Source organism: Drosophila yakuba, chromosome 2R, assembly GCF_016746365.2.
Source record: "Drosophila yakuba strain Tai18E2 chromosome 2R, Prin_Dyak_Tai18E2_2.1, whole genome shotgun sequence".
NCBI classification, from domain to species: Eukaryota; Metazoa; Arthropoda; class Insecta; order Diptera; family Drosophilidae; genus Drosophila; species Drosophila yakuba.
In genome coordinates, this window is record NC_052528.2 from 9,343,068 (window position 1) to 9,366,903 (window position 23,836).

The 23,836-nt window shown below is 41.8% G+C and overlaps 1 protein-coding gene across 5 annotated transcripts; it reads right to left on the reverse strand.

The window, feature by feature from the left end:
- Window positions 1-89: 89 nt before the first annotated feature.
- On the reverse strand, window positions 90-23,643 carry LOC6529823 (calmodulin-lysine N-methyltransferase). 5 transcript variants are annotated; one of them, XR_006245129.1, is made up of 3 exons: window positions 4,847-4,939; window positions 4,510-4,798; window positions 3,803-4,320 (listed from the first exon to the last, which is right to left on the reverse strand). XR_006245129.1 is itself a non-coding variant. In XM_015196561.3 (2 exons), exon 2 carries the CDS (start codon window positions 2,314-2,316, stop codon window positions 1,102-1,104), a length of 1,215 nt encoding a protein of 404 aa, XP_015052047.1. In that variant the 5' UTR covers window positions 2,317-2,377; window positions 23,261-23,643; the 3' UTR covers window positions 90-1,101. The 5 variants fall into 5 exon arrangements, 4 of the variants coding, with proteins under 4 accessions (XP_015052047.1, XP_015052048.1, XP_002090804.1 ...); XM_015196561.3 differs by lacking the exons at window positions 3,803-4,320; window positions 4,510-4,798; window positions 4,847-4,939 and adding exons at window positions 90-2,377; window positions 23,261-23,643; XM_015196562.3 differs by lacking the exons at window positions 3,803-4,320; window positions 4,510-4,798; window positions 4,847-4,939 and adding exons at window positions 90-2,377; window positions 13,939-14,122.
- Between the last annotated feature and the right edge of the window lie 193 nt (window positions 23,644-23,836).

Sequence of the window (23,836 nt, forward strand, 5' to 3'; positions counted from 1 at the left end):
CTGACAATATGTTTGCGGATGACGATTACCATTGACATCACTGCAATGTGGCATTGCCAGGCCCTTTCGAGGCAGTAAAACAGGGCGCATATGTGGCCTTTCGATACTGTATTTATCTCATCATCATCATATAACCATTAGCACATGCTCTAGGTAATTACAGTATACTAAGTTTAGTTAACTATTAATTAATTGGTCGAGCGCTGCTGCTTTGTGTGCGGTTTCCGGGAAACCCATTTTCCGTTTTCTCTTTTTCAGTTGGGGATGCTCTCTGCCCTTCTACGAAAGCAGCCAAAAAGTATACTACGCAGCGTACACGTTAAATTTAAATAATACTTGTGTGTGTGTAAGGGTGGTGGGTGGTGGGTGTGTAACGTACATAGAGGTAACTACATATACATAACGAGGAGTATTTGTAAAAAAAACGTTACAAAACTTGTGGAATCAGCGGAAATCAAATTAACATATCAAAGGAATTTTTTCTTACACAACTTAACAGTGAACTACGAGCTAAAGGTGATCACTAGACTGGTGCTTTAAAGCGGTGAATATATACCATCATATTCATTAAAATTCACTTTGAGTATTTTAGATATGGTTGGAAAAGTCCCAATAGGACTTTCAAACGAACAAGTGATTCACAAACCCCCTCACGAGCGACTTTCAAATGGAGTTTTTAACAAAACATATTTCTGTAATTAAGAATTATTAATTTTTATGTTAATTATTTTACTTTACCTCGCAAACAGAAATTAAACTGGCCAATTTGGCCAAATGAAAAACAACAGAATAGCATAACATTTTAATGTCCACTGAGTTTAACGTGAGAGGTATTGTGTTCATTCAACCGAAAAACTTGATAATCTAGTTTCTAGCACCAGTCTAACGAATTTGATTTGCTACATTTCCTTTCAGTGTGGGAGGAATTTCTTGTTGTCCTTTGAGACCAACGGGGTAATTTCTATCCCCGCTGTTGGCCTCTTCTTTGTTTAAGGTGTAAACTGGAATTTGCTTGCTATCAACTAAAACATTGACTAAGTTTAATTGCACCTACTGCAGCCAAGTGGCTTCCCATAAAGTCCGAACCCCTTCGATTTTCTCCTAGCTGTGGCTCTTGCACAGCCGCAGGAGCAAAGGGTAGTGGAGGTCCTCGTCGTAGAGGGCAGAGTCGGCCTTCAGCTGGAGATGCCGCTGCCAGATGGTCTCGTTATACCGAGTGGCCAACTCCACGCGGAAGCCCCTGGCCACACACTCATCCTGAAAAACGCTCAAAGTGCGCCCGCGACGAGGAGCCATAATCAGGGCCGATCCCTCGGGCGCCAGATAGTACCAGATGGTGTCCACCAGGGCGGATCGGGCCTCGTCAAAGAACAGGCAGTCGGCGCAGAGGATGAAGTCGAACTTGGCCTGCTCTGCCTGGGATCGGGCACACTTCTCCTGCCATTTTAGAACCGAGCACTTGGTGTAGCAGCTCAGCTCATTGAGACAAACGGTTTTCCTCACGTTTTCCACCGATATCTCATTGCCATCGGTCAGGTGAACCGCATACGGAGTGGCGTATTTGGCCAGCATGAGGCCAGCCAGCGAGGTGAACCCGCCGCCAAGTTCCAGGATCCACTTGCCTCTATATGAAGCGACCTCAGAGAGAACCAGCGCGGTCAATGCCTCCTCCGAGGGCCAAACGCATATGTTGCCCGTGTTATTGAATCCCATCAGATCACTGGCGGTCAGCTGACGCTCCATGTGGTGGATGTTCACCGAGTACTCCGACTCGTTCTCCAGCTGCATGCGGTACTTGTACCAGTTCTCCGTCTTACCCAAGCACTTCAGACTCACGTGATCCTCGAAGCTGTCCTGGCGGAGCAGATCGAAGCTCTTGAAGCGCCGCACGGATGCAGTCTGCTCCTCAGCGAACTCATCGCTGGAGGAGGACACCGTTTCCTCGGAGTCCTTGCGCAGCACCTTGGCCAGGATCTTCCAGCGCTTCTGGGCAGTGCTCTGCAGGTTGGGCGTGGCAGGCGGAGTGGGAGGCATAAAGGCGCTCTCCCTGCTCTTCAGACCCAGATCCTCCTCCAGTTCGGTTTGCTCCGACAGATTTCGGTTGATGTCCTTGTCCTGGTTATTGTTGACTGCGACGGGCAGCTCGCCGCCCAATCGGGCGTCCAGTGTCATCTTCTTGTGCTCCTTGAGCGCATTCAGTGTGTTGTCTATGTCGTATTGCAGTAGCAACGAAATGGTTGCCAACTGTGCCACGCCCACTTCCGGTGGCTGATCGAGTTGAGTTTCCGTCGCCTTCTGTACTAACGCTGCTGACATCTTACTTCAGGCCTTGTTTGATTCACTATCGTTTTCACTTCTCAGTTTTCCATTTTCCGCCCTGCAATGTGCAAAGATAAAAGGAGACAGAGTAACCAAATTAGTCCAAGTTTTCAACAAAGTTTTTGCCCCACGCCGTTCTATTTGCTACTCTGCTTTGGGGCGCCTCTTTTAGGCCCATTATTTTCCAATTATGTGCTTTTAATGGCATTAAAAATGCAAATTATCCGACCATAAAAATAAAACAAATTTTACGGAGCGCCAAAGTCAAAAGCAAAATCTTTGGCTACACTTCTGTCGGCATGAAATCTGACAGTATATGAACACTTTTGCTGACACATATATAGTTTATGAACAATATTTTGCGGAACAAAAGCAAGGTTTCGACTTTGTTTCACTGTGTTATTGTTGGGTAATTTGCAGACATAGTCAAAAAGTATTTGAGAAGAAAAGAACTGCCGGTATTTGTATAAAATCCATTAGCAATTTGTTTCATTTAAATCAAGGTTGTTACAATAATAAAATAATATTCAATTACCAGCCTGAATAGAACAATTGCAAAGTTTTAGTGTATACCCAGTACATTTACGTATGGACTGTCTCGGTCCTTATTGGTTTGATTGCACCACATTTTTAGTCTGTGTATTTAAACATTTTCTAATTGCGCTTGTATGTATGAATTCACAAAGTTTGAACAATTTTACAGCCCGTAAAAGATTGTTAATTATGCTGACGTGAAAGTGCAGAAATTACCAGCTGGGACTTTTTCCAACAAAAATGGACAGCGCATAGCCCATTTCCCACATCCCACTTCCCACTGGCATATGGTGTTTATCAATGATAAGAGGGCGTTCAGCTTCTATTTTTCCCACACCTTGCCATTTGGTTATGGGTGGGCGGTTCTCGCCTGACCAATGACACCTGTCCCGGAATTTCTGGACCTCGTAATCACTGGCTGAGCAATGAAAATTCAGAGAATCTTTGTGTTTTTCTATGGGACTTGTAGGAGTGCAATGGTCTGGGGCTGAGATCCAGCCATGCGTAAATAAACAACATTGGTATGTGCTGGTCGTTCGCACAGGAATTAATTGATAAACAGCTTAAACACACAAAAGTATGACAGATTGCTGCTCTGTTTGTGTTTTTACTTATGCATCCGATTGAAATGGCTAATAATTATTAGCCATGGGCAGTCGCATTATTAATACGCACTGTGTGCCGTGGCTGTTTCAGAATTTCATTAGTTCTGTTGCCACCGCAAAATACGTTAATAATTGCGTATCCAAATATTGACAGCTTGACAAGTTGATACGCCCCTTTCAGGTGGACAAATACTCGGCGGAAATGATTATATTTTAATCAAATTGCTCTTGCAGTGCAGCTTATGCGCCTTTGTGTATTTAAATCTCATTTAGAAAATGTTTGCTTTTGCACCTTTTTACCCTCTTTTTTTGTTAGGTTATGAATAAATGATTAGGCAATAATATTGTATGATGCATAAAGTAAAGTATAATTTAAAAATTTAAACGAAATTTATCAAAGCACACTGACATGCTTCCAATGATACATCCATTTTAAAAACAATATTGAAAAAATCAAACGTAAACTGGTGATGCAATTACGATTGAAATTGCCAGTTCCTTGCCATTTCACTCAGTGTACTGCATCAATTTCTTATCAAACATTAACAACTCTGAAGAAGTTGCCCCAAACAACTGAGAGCCCTACCGCCCGAGACCTGATTGGTGGCGCAATAAAACTTTTCCGGGCTTAAGAAGTATTGATTTGCATTTGCCGAAAGAGTGGAACATGAATATTGAACAGCATCCATTACAGACGTAAGCCCGCATCTTCGCCTATGTCCAAAGTTTTCCACTAAAACTTCAAGCTAACTTTAAAGTCCGACCAGAAAAGGAGGCAATGTTTATATAATGCCCTAGAAATCCCGTTTCAATCTGTCCGGAAAACTTCACACGAGGCTCTTCAGCGATTGGCTTAACATTTCTGGAAATGGGAAAAAATCACTTTGTCGTAGTTCATTTGCAAGTACAATATCGAGAATGGCGGTTTCTCCAATCATTGTAAATTTAAAGTTTTTGCTCTGGCAAATTTATCCAATTCAATTCGATTCAATCACTTAAGAACTGGCAAAAAGTTGCAGAACAATGAGCGAAGAAAAGGTTTTTCACTTACCACTTGCAGGAGGGAAAGGGCAAGTACTGGATGGAAAAACTCGGAAAAACCCAAAAGTAAGCGGAATGACTGATGTGCGTGTTGGCAACGCTCGAGGCAGAAACCTGCGAAGGAACTGCCCCCTTTCCACGGCTGTTGTTCGCTCTTTACGCAGCTCTCCCCCGAATTTTCAACAATGTGGCGGATCACGCGAGACCTTATGGGGCACCTTATACCACTGCCGTGGCATATAGCCACATCCATGTGATGAATACGCGACGCTCGCCGCGCTCATTGCTCGCAGTAACTCCTATAATTTATTATTTATTGCAATCTACTGTCACCGAAATTTGTTCACCGTTTCCTTTTATGTTCTTGTGCGGGTATTTTTTATGATATTATTTCGACTCTGACCTTGGGGAGAAGTGTCAACAGACACATGACTTCTGGGTATACAGATAAACAAACGCACGACAAAGAGCCCAGCTGTGAAAAAAAGAGTTAACAGATAGCACAGTCAAATTTAATTATGACTGACACACCGAGCGTTTAAAATATCTATTAAGCAAAGAGAAATATTTTCAGAGCAGGTGATAACGTATTCTTAAAAGACTTCTTTCGTCTGCCTAAATAGTTTTTATTGTTTATTAATACAGAATTTAGAAATTCAAAGAGGCTGCGTTTGTGTTGAACTAACCATTAATATGTATTGCGCACCTTCTCTCTGACCAACATTATATTACACAGAGATTAGCAAAAATCATAAAGGAATACAACTTTTCAGTCGGTTAGTTCAACCATTAATCATCATCATTATTCCGCCCTGTACGCAGTAATTACCATTTGTGCGCCAATGCATATGCGTAATCGTCGAAAGTTTTCAAACGCCTGCTCGTTCTTCTGCTCTGCACATATACATATTTTTCTCGAGCGTCTTAAACTTTTATTAGCGCACATAATCCCCACCGATTTACGAGCAACTAACTGTCTGAGCTATCTCTGCTGATATATATGCCTCGATTTGTTTACTGTTTACTGTTTACAAGCGTAAGTTGATTTGGCCTGGGTTTTTTTCGGTATTTTCTCAATTTTGACTGCAGGCCAATGCCAACGCATCCGTCTGAATGCATGTACTATACATATGTACATATATGTGAAGAGGTTGGGATTTAATTTACGTTCGCATCTGGTTTTATTGTGCACTTCTTCCTCCATTCAATGCCTATTCCCATTCAGAATCCTCGGGCGGGTTCAAGTAAGTGCAAAAATGTAAATAAAAATCCAATTTTCTTCCGCCCGGCCGGTTGTCGGGTGTCCGAATAAAATATTAATTAAATTATTTGCATAGCACACGGCTTCGGCCTTCGGTCCAACCGTCCACTCGTCCAACCGTCCACCACCCATTCACCGCCCCAAAATCCCCTCTTGGTGTCCAGAAACATTTCCGGCTCGGCCGGAAGTGGCCTGGCCGAGTGTCGCCTCCCATTTTTTATTGCCTGTCACTCACTCGCTCTGCCGCTTTCTGGGGCTTGGATAAAATAATATTTGACGCCGGGGAAAGCTTGTCAGTGTTCAGTGGGTGGTAATGGCACTATGAGCGCGCTTGGGCCACTGGGAAATCGAGGAGCTGGAAGAACTGGGGAAACTGGCTGTCGAGGTGAGCGAACCGCACCGCCAGCTCGTGACATTCACGAAAAGTTCAAGGGGAATGCCCCGAAATGCTGCACTACACTGCACAAATAATGTGATTACGCCGGACAGTAATGACTTTCCAAAAACTATTGAGTTGGTACCCGGAATTCGGCCACTGCCGTACAGTGTTTTGGGCGGAAAACTCGATTCAAGTGGCTTTGTGATTCAATTTACTGGGAGCTTATGGTGAAATTCAGTCTATTTTCCCCAGGACTTCTCTCGATAAGCTAATTTGTGAAACGTGAATACATAAATCCATTTAGGGAGTTAGCTGGGAATGGAAAACCCTTCTTTACTTAATTTCTTAGCATCTGGGATTGCCTATCCGACATTTTATTTTAACATTTTGTATTTCGCAAGTTGTTCGGAAATTGTGATAACAATTTAAGCCACGTACAGCTGAAAATTTACATATTATGCCAAGACCGTATGCTAACTTCCCCAAAACCCCTTTCTCCTTCATATGACAACCCAATTTTCTTGTGTGCACATGCAAAAAGCGCAAATATGTAAAACATTTTGTAGAAGCATACGAAGGAAGAGTCGCCAACTTGCCAAAAGGGCGAATTGAACTTTGGAGGGTTCGACTTTCCCAGAGGAGGAAGCAGCCAGCCTGGGTGAAAACTATATTATCTACTTGAGAAACTGACCCCCTCTAAGGGATTCAAGTCGATATAATGTCCTTCTCCTTTGTTTTCGGAGTTTGGGCCATAGAAGGAATATTTCCCAGCATCATGGGCAGGCTTTTAATCATCACAGTCGACGACAGACATATTTGGCAGGCGCCACATTTAAAAAAAAAAGCTTAAACAACGCCTTGGTGACAGACCCCCAGAAAAGAAACATCTTTGTTCTCAAGGACCAAGTACGCAGTACATCGTTAGCAACTAACATTAACATACCAAATCCTTGGGATAATGGAAAAGAAGGAAAAGGATGACTGAAATTCCAGTTAACACAACATTGATTTTCCTCCTCAAAAAAGGACACCCGAATGGGAAGGAACCACTGGAGCAATTAAGGAACGCTGTTTAATAACGAAATACAGCAAATCATATTTAGCAAAGGCCCAAAACTGAAAATTGAATTCTGCCAACGTCTTGTTTCATTCACAAACAAAAATAAATAGACGCATCAATAAATAAACAGACAAATAGTTTGCGCCATAAACATGCACACAAACATGGCTCACATAAGTTGGCCAACACACCGAGCACAAACAGACCGTGTATTCCATATGTGTATGTTCGTAGGTCTGGCAGGCTATATCTGCATGTACGGTGTGCACAAATGGATGAGGCAAAAGTACACATATTGTCATGGAGACAACTCTCGCTTCAACTAGCAACTCAGTCAAAAGTCTGCAGTTCCCTTCTTGCCACACGACGAGGTACTGAGTTGTCGGTTTCTATGCATAAAATCGGGGTTTTGCGGAATTTCAACTGGAAATCTGACTAGGAAATATTTCTTACTTTAAAATACTTAAATACTTTAAGTTGAGTTTTGAGAACCGTAGATATGTGCATGTGTCAGTTTTCACTGTTCTATATTTTTAGGAAATTAAATAAACTTTCTGAATCTCGATTGTTTTTGAAACAAACTGTTAATGCATAGAAAATTATAAATAAATGGACATTTTATCAATATTTCGTTAGCGAGGCCTGGCTATAAATCGGCTAGACAAACAACTGCCACGAGGTCGGGGACATGGACGTGGCACATGCTAACATGGCACAGGACACTCTGCCCGCTCTATAAATAGTTCCCAGAGGGGGCGTGGCAAGGGCAGGGGAGGTGTAGCTGGGAGTGGGAGTGGGAGCAGGAGGGTGTCCTTTAGGTATCTGCCTCAGGTGCATCATATGCCGGCAGCCGGGCAGAAATGTGACGTGTGTCTATGCTCAACTGGGGCTGGGATTCTGGTTAAAGTTCCGCATATATGTGGACTGTTCCGAGGAGCGCAGAGTATGCTTAGTCTCTGCTGGAAATGGTGTCTTCCCCTTAATGTGTCAAAGGTACATACACCAATCCCTGTGGACGATATGTTTGCTATCGAAGAGGAGCTTGTTGGGGGGCTAAATAAATGAGAAATTTTAGGTTGACCCAAAAGCCACAACTTGCTAATACTTTAATTGGCTTACAAGTTGAAGTTTTTTGCTTTCCATTCGGTTTTTTCGAAAAGGAAAATATGTATACCATGAAATTGCACGTTCTAATTGTAAACGATATTTAATATAAATTGAATTTGAAAGTAACGTACATACTGAATAATAAGGAATAAATATAATATATGCGAAGAAACTCGTTTGTGATTGGTTGATTCTTATTTTGTACCCATTGCTCGGTACCTGGCATTCGGTACCCCGATTTTTGTCCTCGCTTAATACTATACTGTCGCACTTGGGGAGGCCAAAGTATGCCAATGTTGGAGCGGGCACTTCCTCTGCGTGCCACATAAGTGGTCCTTTGCCGAATAAAGCTGTGTTTCGAGCACCAAGAGCAGTAGGAGGAACAGTAGGAACAGGAGCCGCAGCAGAGATGTGTCTGGCGGGGAATGGGAATGTGTGCTAGTGTGCTAGCGAGGGAACCAGAATGGGAACCAGAGCCAGGAGCCAGCCTAAATGCTCGCTCACTTTCATCACTCAACTGGAAAGGCACGCACGCTCCACTGGTCGCACGCACAGCCTCCACGGGCAGTTCTCCGGTCGTAGAGTGGAGTCCGGGGAATTGGCCAAAGTAAACCTCACATGAGCAGGGGTCGCATTCAGATACTCAATTGACCAGTGGAGTGGCATAAACTGTTACTTTAACTGAAAATATGTTTGCTAAGCAAACATACTGCTACTGCTGCTCCGGTTTATTGACAAATGATTGACTGCTCGGGCTTATCTTAACTGTGAGTGACAGTTAAGTTGGTTAACTCATATTTTATGAAAGAGTCTTCAATTCGGCTGGTTCCGACTTTCACGCTGACAATGTAATTCAATTGATGGTGAAAATAAATATAAGAAAACTGGTATATTAATAGAAAATCACTTCAGCTGTCAGCGATAATTTGAAGGAATCGGCTGGCTTAATCGTGATATTAACAAAAAATTATTTCCTTTGGCTTCATATTTGCAGGCAGTAAATTCACTTCCTTCACATAAAAAGCATCTGCTTTCATAGACCTGAGTACAACAATTTTGTAAAAGATCTATTTTACCGTGCTTTAAAACATAAAAAGTCAGAATCAAAAATCAAAGAATTAAAGCAACATTTATAAAGACAAAACCACGAACGTTAATTTGTTTAATTTTGTCTTTTAATTATAAAGGGAATGGTTAAATCAATCATGGTAAGGCAATTATCTTTGACATTTGCAATAGTTCAAATACATCTGTGCAGCTGGCTATAATTCCATCAGACAAACGACCAACATTGGCCTCGTTGCCATAAATCTCTCAATTGGAAAAACATGTAGGTATACTAGCATATATATGTGTGGCTGAATAACAAAAGTAAGTGCCTTTTTCATAAATCAAATCACAATTCAGAAATCTTTGCCCATTGAGGTTTGCTGCTGAGCCCTTTCATTTCACAATTTCAATTCAATTTATAATCTGCCGCCCTGTTTTTTGTTGTGCAAAATAGAATGAAAAATATGAAAATACATATAAGCGCAGGATGTTTTCTAATGAATTTTGACACATGAAAGTCGGGAGTCCATGCGAACCCCTGAATCGCGTGTCCATGTCAAAAGTCGAGGGGAAGGCAGCTGGAAAACACAATGCCCCCAGCTGCAATGAATGAAAAATCAGCTTGACGCATGCAACTTTTTTTTAAATTTGTTTTTCTCTCTTTTTTGCCAAGTGCCCCGAGGGCAAAACTTAACTGATTGATGGGTTGACTAACTGAGGGACACTCTGAAGGACTGAAGGACTGAAGGACTGGCGGACTGACAGACTGCTGCATACCCCACCCAAGTCAAGTGACTTCAGTGAAAAGCTGAATTCGGACTGGATCGAAGTCTTAATACTATCTAACTATCTAAATCGCTTTCGTCTCAGCCTCTCATGGCACAGGAAATTTATTTACTCTGCGATTTTTGCAAGATATGTTGATGACACTCTCTTGAGTATGCAAACTCAAGTGGCTCCTCATCGAAAATTGAAAAACATGCATTATTTCGAGTGGTGTGGCAGCAAAGATTCTGTTTTCTCACTCTTCTCTTATTCTTATGTCGAGCTCTTCGCCTTTTTTGATACGTGAAAATTAGCCTAATGTTTTTAGGAGCAAACTACGGTACTCAAAATCGTACAATATTTGCTAACAACCATCAATGAATGGACTTTTCAGGTAAAGCATTATTTGAGATAAACATGAACTAAGATGACCATACATACTTGGTTACATACATTGAAGAAAAATTTTAAAGTTAAGCTTTAACTTTTTTGACAAGCCGATTACCTGCCTAAAACGCCCATTTCGGAGGAATGGGTAGTTGCTGAACGACGAGCTTATCGCCAAATCACGGCCAACTGCAGCGAAAATAGTTGGTTAGTTCGTTAGTTGATTATTACACGTACTGCCACCGTTGCCCCCTCTTTGGCCAGGCCCTAATACTTTTTTGTTTTGTGGTCGCCACTGCAGTTGCTGTTGCAGTTGCTGTAGCAGTTGCTGTTGTGGCAGTTGCTTATCACAGCTTAATGGGTCACTGCATTGGGGAAAATTTCGTGCTGATGTGGCGTGTGCGTAATTCCACAGGATTACGTATCCACGAGATCCTCCGGACGTCGGAGCCCTCACGCAGAGAGGTTCACATTATGCAAACTTGGCAATAAAAATTCAATTAAGCTGCAAGGACGCGCCGTCAAGTGGGGAATGCGGAGGAGGATGGGTGTGAGGAGACTTCTCCGACTTTGCCGATAAATCACAAAATTTTCTAAAAGCCCGGCGGCTGCAACAATAACAAATTGTGACATGCTGTGCTGCCGTTCACTTTGATGCACGTTTTAATTATAATTTTGACGCCAACTGTTTAAACACAGTAACTCACACACGCAACGATAACAGAGCCACAACAATCCGCACTAATTGTTTGCCTTCAAATGGTAGGGAGGGAGGGGGTTGAGTGCTAGGAAAAGCCAGGGGGAACTCAAAGCCCCACATGTGTGTTGCGGCATTGAGGAGGGCGGAGGCAGCCACACAAAGGACTCGTAAGGCACGACCACCAGGACCGCCAGGACCACCAGGACAATGGCCAGCTCACATGCACAGACGATCTCACTCCGCTCAGAAGCGAAACATGGTCAGCTCAAGTCACGAAACCATCTGCCCCAGGCACAGAGCCAAGAAAATACACTGGGAAGTTCCAGGAATTTCAGGTATTTCAGATTGTGTCCAATTGCTAGTTAATCGGGTGAGCCCTTTTACTTCCCAGAGGGTAGAGTTAATCATAAGCATTAAGTAAAAAACATGTTTTATGGGTTAATTATTTACTTTTGGAAAGTGTAATAAATAAATTATTAGGTGTTATAATGTATATTCATATTTAATATATGCATTAAAAAAATATATAATATATAAATATTTAATAATTTAACAATTGTTCCAATATTGTCATCATAAGTAATGAAAGTTATATAAATTATGTTTGCGGATTCATGACGCACCAAAATCACACAGGCCAAAATCATTGCATAATATCAAACGCAGAAGATAACCATTACGCGAATTCGATAAAGATTTCGATTCTACAAAAACAATAAAGCTTTTCCTATGAGCCATGTAGAAAACACATAAACAATCTCTTTAATCAGAAATGTTATGAAAATGCGGTCAGAAGGCATGATAAACCCTTTTTGAATTGCTCACTTGAATGGTTCAGTAACTGATTATGAACAAATCGAACAAGTCTGGTCGATAATGGTTAATAAAAAAGGCAACCGATTTCTAATGCAGACAAAATTATAAAGTCCACCTCCTTAAAAAAAAGATAAACTTATTAAGGCAAAGTCGTTTTATGTTGTGTTTTAGGAGGTCAAATAAATGCTCCACTTTTCGCTCAGTGCACTTTGGCGAAAGGCGCAACTTTCGACATGTGACCGTGTGCCATCTGTGAATAAATGAGAGTGTTTTTGGCGACTGCGGCGGCTCTGCCATGTGCCCCAATCCATGGATAGGAATGATGCAGGGGCATCGGGTGTGTGTAAGATTTATGGCCCGAGGCTATGGATCTATGGATACTGGCTATTGTGGCACAAGCTGTGTGTGAGAGTGTGTATAAGCGCTACTCAATTAATACTCATCAGCGTGACATTAGTGCCCCTTGCAGATGAGTGGGAGGATGCAGGAAGGGCCGAGATACAAGGACGAGGTATGAACACGTGCATGTGGGTCGGGCCAATTGTTTGGCATTCTGGCAGGACCATGTCTCCGTCAGTCGATTCAGCTCTCAATCACGGCTCATTTGCCAGACGTCTTATTCAGCTCATCAATAAATCGGGGCCACAAATCTACTTCAAGTGTTCGCCTCATCATCAACAGACATTTTTTATGTCGCTCCCGAACTTTAAAGCGAATAAATATCAAACGCTGTCGCATCCTAGCTACGTTTTTATGGCAACAAGAAAATTTAATAGGACTTTGACTTTAATTAGGCCATAAAGTGGGGTACTACAGACGCAAAGCGTGGCCAAACTCAAGTTCAAGGAGTAAATTAAGCTAGTAACCCAGAAAGCAACGGAAAATGAAAATTCCGAGGAGTTTTAGGGGAAAACTTGACCAAATGGAAAATGCCTGCAAATCACGGAGCGTAAGCTAAATGTAATTGAAAGCGATTGACAAATACAATTTTGGAATTGTACAAAAGGGAATTGCAATTGGGATTGATCTAAGCTCAATTAAACTCTGAACCCGCTTTGAGATATTTTTTCGAGTATTGGAAACGAATAAGTTACGAACGGTGAAAGCAGCTCTTAAAGGGAATAATGTTTAGGCATTTAAAAACAGCCTTATAGCTAGATAATAATACTAAATGCAAATATTCATTTATGAAAATGATTGAAAAATATGAATTTAATCAATTTTAAAATTGATTTAAAACAAAGGGAAACACGGGCTAAGGTATTTAGGTATTGCAAAACTTTCCTCTCTGCCTTGCTGCCTTTCAATAGCCCCAGAGATCCCTCTCTAGATTTATTTGCCTGACAAGCACTGACAATACGGAATTTTGAATGCAACTTTTGGCAAGTATTAACCCTAGAGTTGACCTTTCCGAGCACTTCGGCTAACAGTCAGCGAAACAAAAGCGTGCTAGTTTCCACTTCCGGCAGCTGAAAACTTTGCAGAGAAAAAATATTTACTTTTACCACAGCGACCTTCTGTTCAGCTTAGTCAAAAGTCAACGTGCGTTAGATAAGTAATACTATGTTTGGCTAGCGATTGATAGCAGAGCGGAATTTGTGCGATTGAGATAAGATCCAAGTTATCTTTGGAAATATTCAAAAATCAAAATATACCTATATGAATACACATTGAAACAAATCAACTTTTAGTTCCTAAAATTCCATAAACTATTTGAACAGCTAAACGCACTAAAATTTACATTTGCATTGAAGAATGTTTACAAAAAAGATTTCAAAAGGCAATTACCAGTCAAAACGTTCTTGGCGAGGCAGTTAAGTCGATGCAAACTTCCAAGTGCTTAAGATATATGTTCTCTAGATAAACTTATTTAATACTCGTCACTTAGCACATAATTAATCATTTTTGTTGTACCTTTGCATTCAGAAAATGCTTGGCATTTAAGCTTATTTCCTTCGATTACTTTTTCCAACAATATTAAAAGCCACACACAAATATTTTCCGGCAGCACTCGCGGCAAAAGTAGCAACAAACTCAATGAAATTAAATGAAAGCTCGCATTTTCCGCCCGGCCAACGTTGCGTATGAGCGACGACGACAAACTGAAGCCAAAATCTGTGTCCGAAAAGGCAAGTAACCCGGTCGCATCGAACATGTTGAGGTTGGATAGCATGACGAATCTCATCCAACATGTTGCGAGTGTGGGTGGTGGGTGGAATGGGGTGGTGGCCTTCAAGGTAGGCGGTTCCGCTGGCTTATCACTAAAAATTAAGGCAAAGATGTAACGCACTATAAACGAAATAAAACAACAAAACAGCCGGGGTTAAGAGGTTAAAGGGGCCGTCGAGGCTACAACAGCGGTTGCATGCCATTACAAAGGCTTATAAAACAATTTAGGCCATATTCGCGGTTACGTCCTGGACTTTGCATATTTTTCACCAAATTATAAATGTATTTTGGGTTGAAAGTAAACGAAAGCTCTTGGATTATAGTTTTGAAAAAGATGTAACCGTGTATGTTTTCAGAGGCTATGAAGACTGAATTACACCAAATCAGGGATCCGGATAGAATAAGAGTTTTTTGTTTTTTTTTAATAACAATTAATGCATATTTAACATTTAACATTAAGATATTTATACAAAATTACCATACAAATTGCGGTATATGAAACGTAATTAAATGAATCGTGGAAATATATATAATGATACATTTGTATGGAGATCAGATGCTAAATATATATTTTCATAACATGAGTGAAAATCGTTGCATTGTATGCACTGTGTCAAAAGAGTTGGAAGATGTCTACGATACAGCCACTTGCCAAATTTAAAGTTATTTGGTTAAAATTGGCCAAATGAACAGGATTATTAAGTGAGCAATAAATTAGTACCCAACACATTCTTAGTTTGTCAACATTAAGAAACCGATTTATTAAAGCGATCCAATCGGATCCCGGTAATGGTCCGGTTTTCTCAAAAAATCTCCGGTTAGAAGCGGTTCAACTGGGCAGCTTTGGGCTGGGTAATTATGTATTTATTTTAAACATATCTCGAACAACTGAAACACTGCTCGACTTTTGAAAAAACTGCTTTTACTTAACCTTGCTCCCGCGAAATCCGCCGAATTGAGGCTGATACTGTAGGGATGCGCATCTTGTTGCCAATTCTAGCTTATCTGTTAATGGCTGTGAGAAAAGCCGGTTCAAATTAGGGAAATGGCAAAGAGAAAGGGGTGGGAGTGGGAGTGGCAGTGGGAGTGTCGAGATTGCGTGGGCTTCTTCTGACAAGTTGATGTCTCTCTTTTTTGGCCAAATTCTTGCGCGTTACTTGGCTTTTGTTGCCTTTAAATGATTTTCCATTTGCACATTTCACGCGTTCAAACGGTTGCCTTGTTTTTTTGGCTGCCGTTGGCTAGAAAATTCGCGTTCATTCATAAAAAAGAAGGTGAACAAGCTTGTGGGCGTCGGAAGAGCGTCGGGAAAGCGTTGAACGATGAGCGTGGAAAACGGAAAACAATAAAACGCCAGGCAGCGACGCGACGTCGACGCCGGCAGACCAGACAACCAGGCGTGCTAAGTGAAAATCTAGGGGGTGCGGAAAGCGCGGAGATGTGCGCGGAAAACCTTGTGGGTGGCACAAGGAAAGGCGGAGGGAGGCATCCAAGTTTTTTGTACGTTCGCAATTTTCGCTCTCATTGTTGTTGCGTCTCTTACTTTTCCCTTTATTTATATTAATACCCATCGCATTCGTATCAATGAGTGTGTGTTTTGGGCTGGGAAATCTTTGTGTCAGTGTGCGTCTTATTTTTATTTATTTTCTTTTACCCAACGCGCCTGAAAACAAAACTCGAAACGAGCAAAAAAATGAATGCCACATATTTGTTACTTTTTACTACAAACACAAACGAAGGCACAAAAGGAGATTTTCAAACAACATACCCGGAAAAAGGAACAAAATTTGGAACACTGCGGAAAAACTGTTATCTGCATTGTAAACAATTTTATTTCAATCCGCTTTCTTATCGGGTAACAGATTTTACAATTACTTTTAATTTGAAAACGATTTGAAATGTGATTTGAAGTTGTTACATAAGCTACTGAATGAAAGTGAATAACTATTTTTTAATTGTTTCTCCTATGTAATGAGTTTGAAACAATATCAAAGTTTTCTTTTGTGTGTTCGCATAAAGAAGGAAACCCCATTTTTGTCCGTTTCTGCCAGCAGGAAAAATAAAACAGAAACAAAAAATGTCAACTCAAACAAGACAAAGAACGAGCTGCTAGTCGATAAGGTCGCCTAAATCAAAACACACACAAAATCGGGTTAGGGTTGTTGGGAGCAGGAAAAAAGTTAATGTTCCAGGAGGAGAAAGTGGGCCGGTTGTCTCTCCTTAAAGACGGGATAAGCTCTAATTCCTGGTAGGTTCTTCAGTTCCTTTCGCCGGAATTCTGCATACCAATGCCATGATTTATTATTCTCATTAGCGGCTTTTGCGCAGCCCGATTAGATCATTATTGATAAGGGTCGGATTAGCGTCACCAAAGCTCAAATTTCACGGGTACCGACTGTACGGGGACTTTACATTAGAACATTTTTGTCATTCGCTTACGTAAGCCATTTTTCACAATTTATTTCATGCCAAAAACCTGCGTTTATTTTTAAAAACGAAGCAGCGAAGAATCCCGCAATTACACTTATCGGTGTGCTCTGCAAATAACTCACGGCTCATTTGCAGCTGCACCTGAAGGCTTATTAAGACATGGCACAGGAACCCACATTCGGAACCCAAAAACCATCCTATGTGCTGTGGCACCCGAGTTATGGGACCTGCCAGCCGAGTTAAATCACAAGGGGCGAAATGAAATAATGATACCAAGCGCACACAGTTGGCATTTTCGATTTGCGTCAACGTTGTCGGCCGCTGTCAGTGTCCGGAACATGGACGAACCCAGTCCGTAGAAGAACCCCATTTCCCATGCCCATACCCATGTCCATGTCCATGTTCATGCCCATGCCCATACCCACAGATTCACCGCATCCCACATCCCGGCCCTCGCACGCGAAGGGAGCTGCCTGCTCATGTAAAATTGATGCACAAGCGGTCCCGTCTGGTCTGCATTCGAAATAATTATTAATAAAAATAATGTGCCATGAAATGTTTTCGTTGTCGTCCTCGCCGATGCACTTCCGCCTCGCCTCTCGGCTGGTGGATGGCGTGGTGCTCGGATAATTAACACTCAGCGGGAAAGTTCGCTCAGCTGAAAGACTGACCGGGGACCCATTTTGCAGGCCAAGAAGTGCCGCACTTCTCGGGTTTTATACGTTTAATGGTTCCCAAGATTTCGCGGCGAACATTGCTAAATGCGTTTGCTAAAAGTTAAAATATCTGTGTTGGAAGGTAAGAAAGTGTGGAAATGCATTTCACATTCAGATTTCAGGGAATCAACTCAAAATACCAGCAATGTGCTACAAGTGAGGTGATACTTTAAAGTCCACAGAGTTATATATATTTATTTCCAGAAAGATTGCTTTCTGAACAATGACAATACTTTTTAAAGAAGTGAATAAAAACAATATTATTATTATCGTTAATTAGCTGGGCAGCCTTTCTGGCTTAATCCATTATTCACATTACAAGAAAGGACTAATTAGCAATTGTCAAGCGGCGCACATCCTTCTGCTTGAAATCCAGGTTTAAACTTTAAAAAGGCTCTTGTTTGCCTTTCCTTTGTCGTATTGTGCCCTTGCTAATTATGGCATTTTTCTTGCTAACAATTACTGCCAAATGGCTGAGAGCACATTGGGCTTTAAGTAGCTGATTAACCAGCCCCGCAGACGCCATCGGCTTGCGATTCTCATTCCGCTTTCAATTAGCCATGAATCCAATTTTGAATTTAATTAAGTCGATTTTTTTAAACGGGCAGTATAATTACATTTTATTTTGCATTAATTGCTGCCGCCTTCTGCCGGACGGTTAGGCAAACATTTCGCTTTCGCATATAACTTTTATTTATATTTGAAAACTTGGCACAAACTGTGCTGTGCCACACAATGTGCATTGGATGACGCAAGACGTATATTTTCTGCTTTTGGCAGACGACTGGTAAGCCAAAAGCGAATGTAGCTGCACACAGCATAAGATATTCGCTCTTGTTTGCATTGGCATTGCAGTAACTCGCGGGCATTTTAATTACTTTTAAATTAATGGCACATATGTTAGGCGCAGTCAAAGTCCGCGTTGCGCATACGCCACGATGTCCGCTCGCAATATTGACAGATTAAAACCACATATTAGGCCACAATTATGCGAATGCGGAATTATACGAGTTTTCCGCTTAGCCACAAGAAAATGGCCAAGTAGAGGTGCACACTACAAGTTCATTGAAAAATATAGCCGAATATTTTTGCTGAAAAAACACGCGATAAATAGATACTTTGAAACTTGAATGAGCAAAGTTGTAGCAGGACACTTGAAGTGTTTTCATTCAAAAAGCATATAACAAAGAGGGAATCATGCCGTTTACCATTTATTAAGTAATTTACTGTTCATTTAACGTGTTTATTTAGATAAATAAAAGAAAATGAAGGTATAATATTGATTATTCCATTAGTAACCCAGCTAGAAAATCAGGGGTACTTGATCGTTTCGATTACGGTTCCCAATCATCGTTGTAAAAGTGCCTATTCACAATTTGCCCATCTCGGCACCTAGAAGCATCAAATATATAATATATACACAAATATGTAAAATGTTGAGCGCGACAAACGGCGGCGAAAAATTAGTGAGCCAGGGGCACACGAACGCACCCAGCACCCAGCGATGCCATCGATGCTCTGAAAGTTGGCAACAAATTTGCGCGCTGTTTCTCAAGTGCCGTTCGCCGCCGAACCCACCGCCCACCGCCCACCGTCCATCGCCCCAGCCACGCCCACAGTCGCCCCCAGAAAAGTGAAGTGTTCGAATGCTGCTCCCACTCTAAAACATTTTGTTGGCGCTAGCTGAGCGACCCATTGAAACGTTTCATGCCATAAACTTTTGCAGCTCGAGTTTTCGCACACATTTGCCCCTCCAGATTTTTTATTGGTGTACTGGGCATTGAAATGTGCATTGTGAAATATTCAATAATAATAATGTTCGCCTTGACCACGACGCATATGCTGAGTGCCAAAACGAATTCCTTGGCTGGCTACCCTTGAAGGATTCTCGAAGGACACCGGTGTTTGGTCTATGAGGTCTATGAGGCTACAAAGACCGACAAATGTTTGCCCGAATATTCGAAAAATAAATACAGTCTAATGCAAAAATTTGGCACTGTTCCGGGCTCTTCCATATTTGAATTACAATAAAAACTTTAATTTTTATTACGTTTTCTTAGAGTTTTTTAATTTCTGTAAGTTTTATTTAATCTGCGTTTTGAGCGAAAGTTAAACATTATTCACATAAGTAGATTTTTAAATTTCTCGATTACTTTTAAATATTTCTGGTGTCAATGATCTTCGTTGGAAATTAATTGCCAGAACTTAAAACATTAAATTATCCATCCATCCAAGTTCATTGCCTCAATTCGGAAAAGTTTCGCCATAAAAATGCAAACACATTTTTTGGCTTTTGTTGTCTGCATGAAATTGATTAATTTATTTTTATGTTTACATGTTCGTGTGTACTCCTTGTTATCCATTTGCCATTAGCGCCTTTGTCAGCGCACTCGAAATGCTTTTGTGATATATTTTTTATATCAGCCAGACAGCATCTAGTCGCAGATTTATGTATTCTCTATTTTCCCTATTCTGTATACATACTCGTGTACATATTTCCGAGATCTCTTGGGCCAGCGGACAGTTGGCCATTAAATGGAATGAAAGACCTGACCCCCCTCGTCGCCACAGAGTTCATCATATTTCATTTCTCTCAGTTTACATTCAATTTGCTTTCGACATTCGCTCGCAATGGTGTTTGAGCCAAAACATTTGGTTTCACTTTGCGCATAATTAACTTTTGCAGTTGCTGCCTTTGCGAGCAATTTGCTTATTTATGTACAGTTTCAATGATTATGAATTCAGGAACTTTTGCTCTCAATTCGGCAAATTTTCAGGGCTTAGAAGGGAGGAAAGAATGCCTTGGATAATTATGCATAAATTACTCGCGTTATGTGTATACGCAAATTGAATTATTCGGCTTTTCTGAACTCGTACATTTTTCACTTACTTTTCACATACTCGTACAAATATGTATAACTAATGTTTGGCAATGGCTTAATATGGAAGTTTATGTAAATGTTTAAAATTTACAAATTTTAAAAAAGAACCAGTGCTATTGAATGTTTGATATCAGTATATTTTCATATAAAAAGGCACCAAACACAGCATGAATTTCCCCATTTGGTGTTTCAATTAAAAATTGAACTTTTGTATTGTTCCTTTCTGCGATGTGCCACGTTGCGTATGAGTAATGAGCAGAAGCATTCGATTTCGCGCTCTTGGAGCGATGCCAAGCGTGCTCAGACAATGGACCATAGACCATTGGACGGAGGAGTGGGCAGTGCGGGAAAATGGAAATGGGAAAGTGGAAAAGCGGTCGGAGGAATGAGCAGCGCAGCCAGACAGACGCAGCGATGACGCGGAATAAAAGCCATTGCCCAAATAGCGAAGTAATTGCAAATCGCCAAACTCGTGCAGTCAGTGCGAAGGAATGTGAGAACGTGTATAAATAATTCGGGACCTCCTGCCCGAGATGTATTTCTAGTGCTATTTATACCCGCACGCAGCTTGATATGGCTTCGCTTCGCACCCCGATTTTCGGCAAGCCTTATGTTGTCTGACGTACAATGGTCTTTGCTCTTTGATTGCGCATACGCCCCGTTCGCCCGGCACACTTAATTTGTGCACGCGTGTGCGCTTAATTGTCAGCAAAGTGCACTCCACCTTTCAGTTACTTAAATGTAATTGCACACAAGTGCAATTAAGCAGCTTGACGCATGCGGCGCGAATTTCCACGCTTGCAAGTCGCTTCGGAAAACTCCCAGCTCCAAGCTGCCAACGAACTGTCAGCTGTCGCCGTCGCCAGGAGCAACTTAGCTGCCAATTCCATTGGGGAGTAATTAGCTTATGAGGACTTTCTACATTTTGAGTTTTTGAATAACTTTCTTTTACTGTTCACTGGGTGGATCTGGGTATCAGACTATAGGGATAACAATTTTTAAATGGCTGCAGAATCGGAATTTATTTGAGCATCTCATAGTTTATACCTCAGCTGGGAAAGTGTGTTATGCTAAATAAGTTTACAAATAGTTATCTTTTTTATTGCTGTCCATAAAGTCGGTATCATTTTCTTCTTTTTTTTCCTTTAACAATTGATTGGCATCACTGTCAGTGCCCGTGGAACCACCGCCTCTATGGCAATTTCTGCAGTTTGTCTTCATTCATCCCGGGCAGCATCGCCTGCAAGTCGTAAATTTTAAATGCTTTTGTAGGTCATTGCTGCCGAGACGGCAAAGTCCAGGGAATGAGCATTCAAACGAGGCGAAGACGAAAGTTTCAGCTGAACATTTGCCAAGCGAGTCTTTTGAGCTGCAGCCTCTCGGCTTTCCTCCAGCTCACTTTTCCTCTCAGTCCAAAGACGAGGGAAAATTTATGCGCCTCGCTGCGTCGGTCAGCGAAATGGCGCCAAGGTTCAAAGCTCCAAGCCCCAAAGGTTGAGCAAAAGGGGGCAGGGCCACTAAGTGGCCCACTCCACTCCACTGGCCACATGATTGAGTTTTGGCCACCGTTGTTTCTTTTTCGCCGCTCTGCCTTTATTGGGCTTCTGCATTCGGTTTTATGGCAAATTGTTTGCAACACTGTTTGAACTTTTATTCCGGGCCCTGTGCTCTTGTTTTTTCGGCCATGCAAAACATGTCGCAACAGCCGTGGAAAAATCGTAACTGCACTGCAGCCTACCGAAGGCCAAGGGATACGCATACACGGAAGTGGGAGCGGGTTGGAAAAGTGTTTGCCCATCACGTATACGTAATGTGTTACGTTCAAGTAACAACAACGAGGGTTGTGCGAGAAGTAGTTAAAGGGTTTAATAGCATTTCCCTTTAATTATTATAAATACAGAGCTTATTAGTAATCATAAATGAGGGAATACTTCATTTTAAATATTATCAAGAAATGTGAGTGCATTTGAAAAGACTGTTATTGCTACAAATAATGCAATTATGAGAATTAAGATCAAATTTTGGCATTATTGCCACAAATAGTATTCACAAATCCATCAGTCGAATGAGCAGCCCGTTCCGAATGCGAATTACTTTATAGCAATCGGGAAGCGAGCTAACAAATACACAGGCACTTACACCGATTTCAGCCACATGTATGTATATGCACAGAGCCATAGCAGAACTCACAAATTTACAGACAACTCAGAAAGTCGGTGCTCCAAAGTGCAAAGCGGCGCAAATGTTCGGTTTGGATTTATTGTTATGCGATTCTCTCTAGTCTATATATATAAATACATGCTATATGTACGTATGTACATCGTAGCCCCGAGTGCGCTATGTATGTGTGCCTGAGTGTGTGTGTGGGCACGGCAATGCGGCGAAATGTATTACAATTAATTTGGCACACACGGCGTATGCTGAATATTATTTGGTCTCTGCAATCGAGCAAATCCGCGGCAATTGGCAATTATACAAATTCTCTTCGCAGACAATCGCAACTGCAAAATAGACAAGGGGACTACGGGGGCGTGGTGATTGATGATTCGACCTCCGATGATGTGACAAAGTGGCAGTTCTGTACACGGGTGGGTGGCCCACGATGCCAGAGGTGATTCGAGGTCGGGTCAAAGGTCTGCTGCTGATTTGAACTTTAAATGTTGGAGCGACATTTGCATTGGGGCTTTGAAAATATCACGCTCGTGCATTTCTATCAGCTTATAGTTCACTGAGGGAGATATTAACCCACGCATTTACCTATTTTTCAATGTAGTACTCTGAATTCATCAGGATTCTTACAATCTGGATGGTTTTCTGGATTGGTGTTTAATTCGTCTAATAATTTCTGTCCAAGTATTATAATGTTTTGATGACAGATGGACGAACAGACGACCCATCCTGATCATACTCGTATATACATACATGTGCCTAATAGGCACTATATCTAGTGCGAATCTAGCGAATCTAGTATATCCCTTAACTCCACGAGTAGCGCGTATAGCTGATCCGAAATTAAACTATTTGTCTGGGTGCACATACCTGTGTGTCAACAAAGAATGCACTAAGTGCTGAGACAGCCAAGAGGCTCACCGGGGCGCCGCCTCCAATACCGATGAAGAAGCTAATGGCCGGCAAGTCATGGAGCGGTGATATGGGGCTCGAGCCAGCGAGGAGGATGGCCTGCAGGTGTCACAGCTTCATCTATCCACTTGGGCCGCACATTCCACGCGGGGAATCCGGGTCCCGGCCAGAACTTCAAAGGCTCGCCGTCACTTCGTTTATTTACACAAGAAACAAGTTTATGCGCGAGAAGAACCATTCGCAGGCACTTAGCAGGCGCTCGCGTTTATTATCTTAATAATTTTCAGAGTTCAGGCGTGGCGGCGCTCTTTGACGCACAACTAGGGACTCCTGCTCGGATTGGATCGGTATCTCTGGGTCCGACGAACTGCACCGTGCGAACCGGAGGCGGCAACTAAGCGAATCGAGATCTCTGTTGGCACTCGCACTTCCCAACAGCCAAGTGCACGCCGAGCGATTTGTTTATCCATCTGTTGCGTACGCGCGAATTTGTTCGTTATTAATTGCAATAAATGGTGCCGGCGTGGGCGCTTT

Excerpts from the sequence above, each read along its gene's own strand:
- LOC6529823 (XM_015196561.3), bottom strand. The coding sequence starts at position 2,316 with ATGTCAGCAGCGTTAGTACAGAAGGCGACGGAAACTCAACTCGATCAG.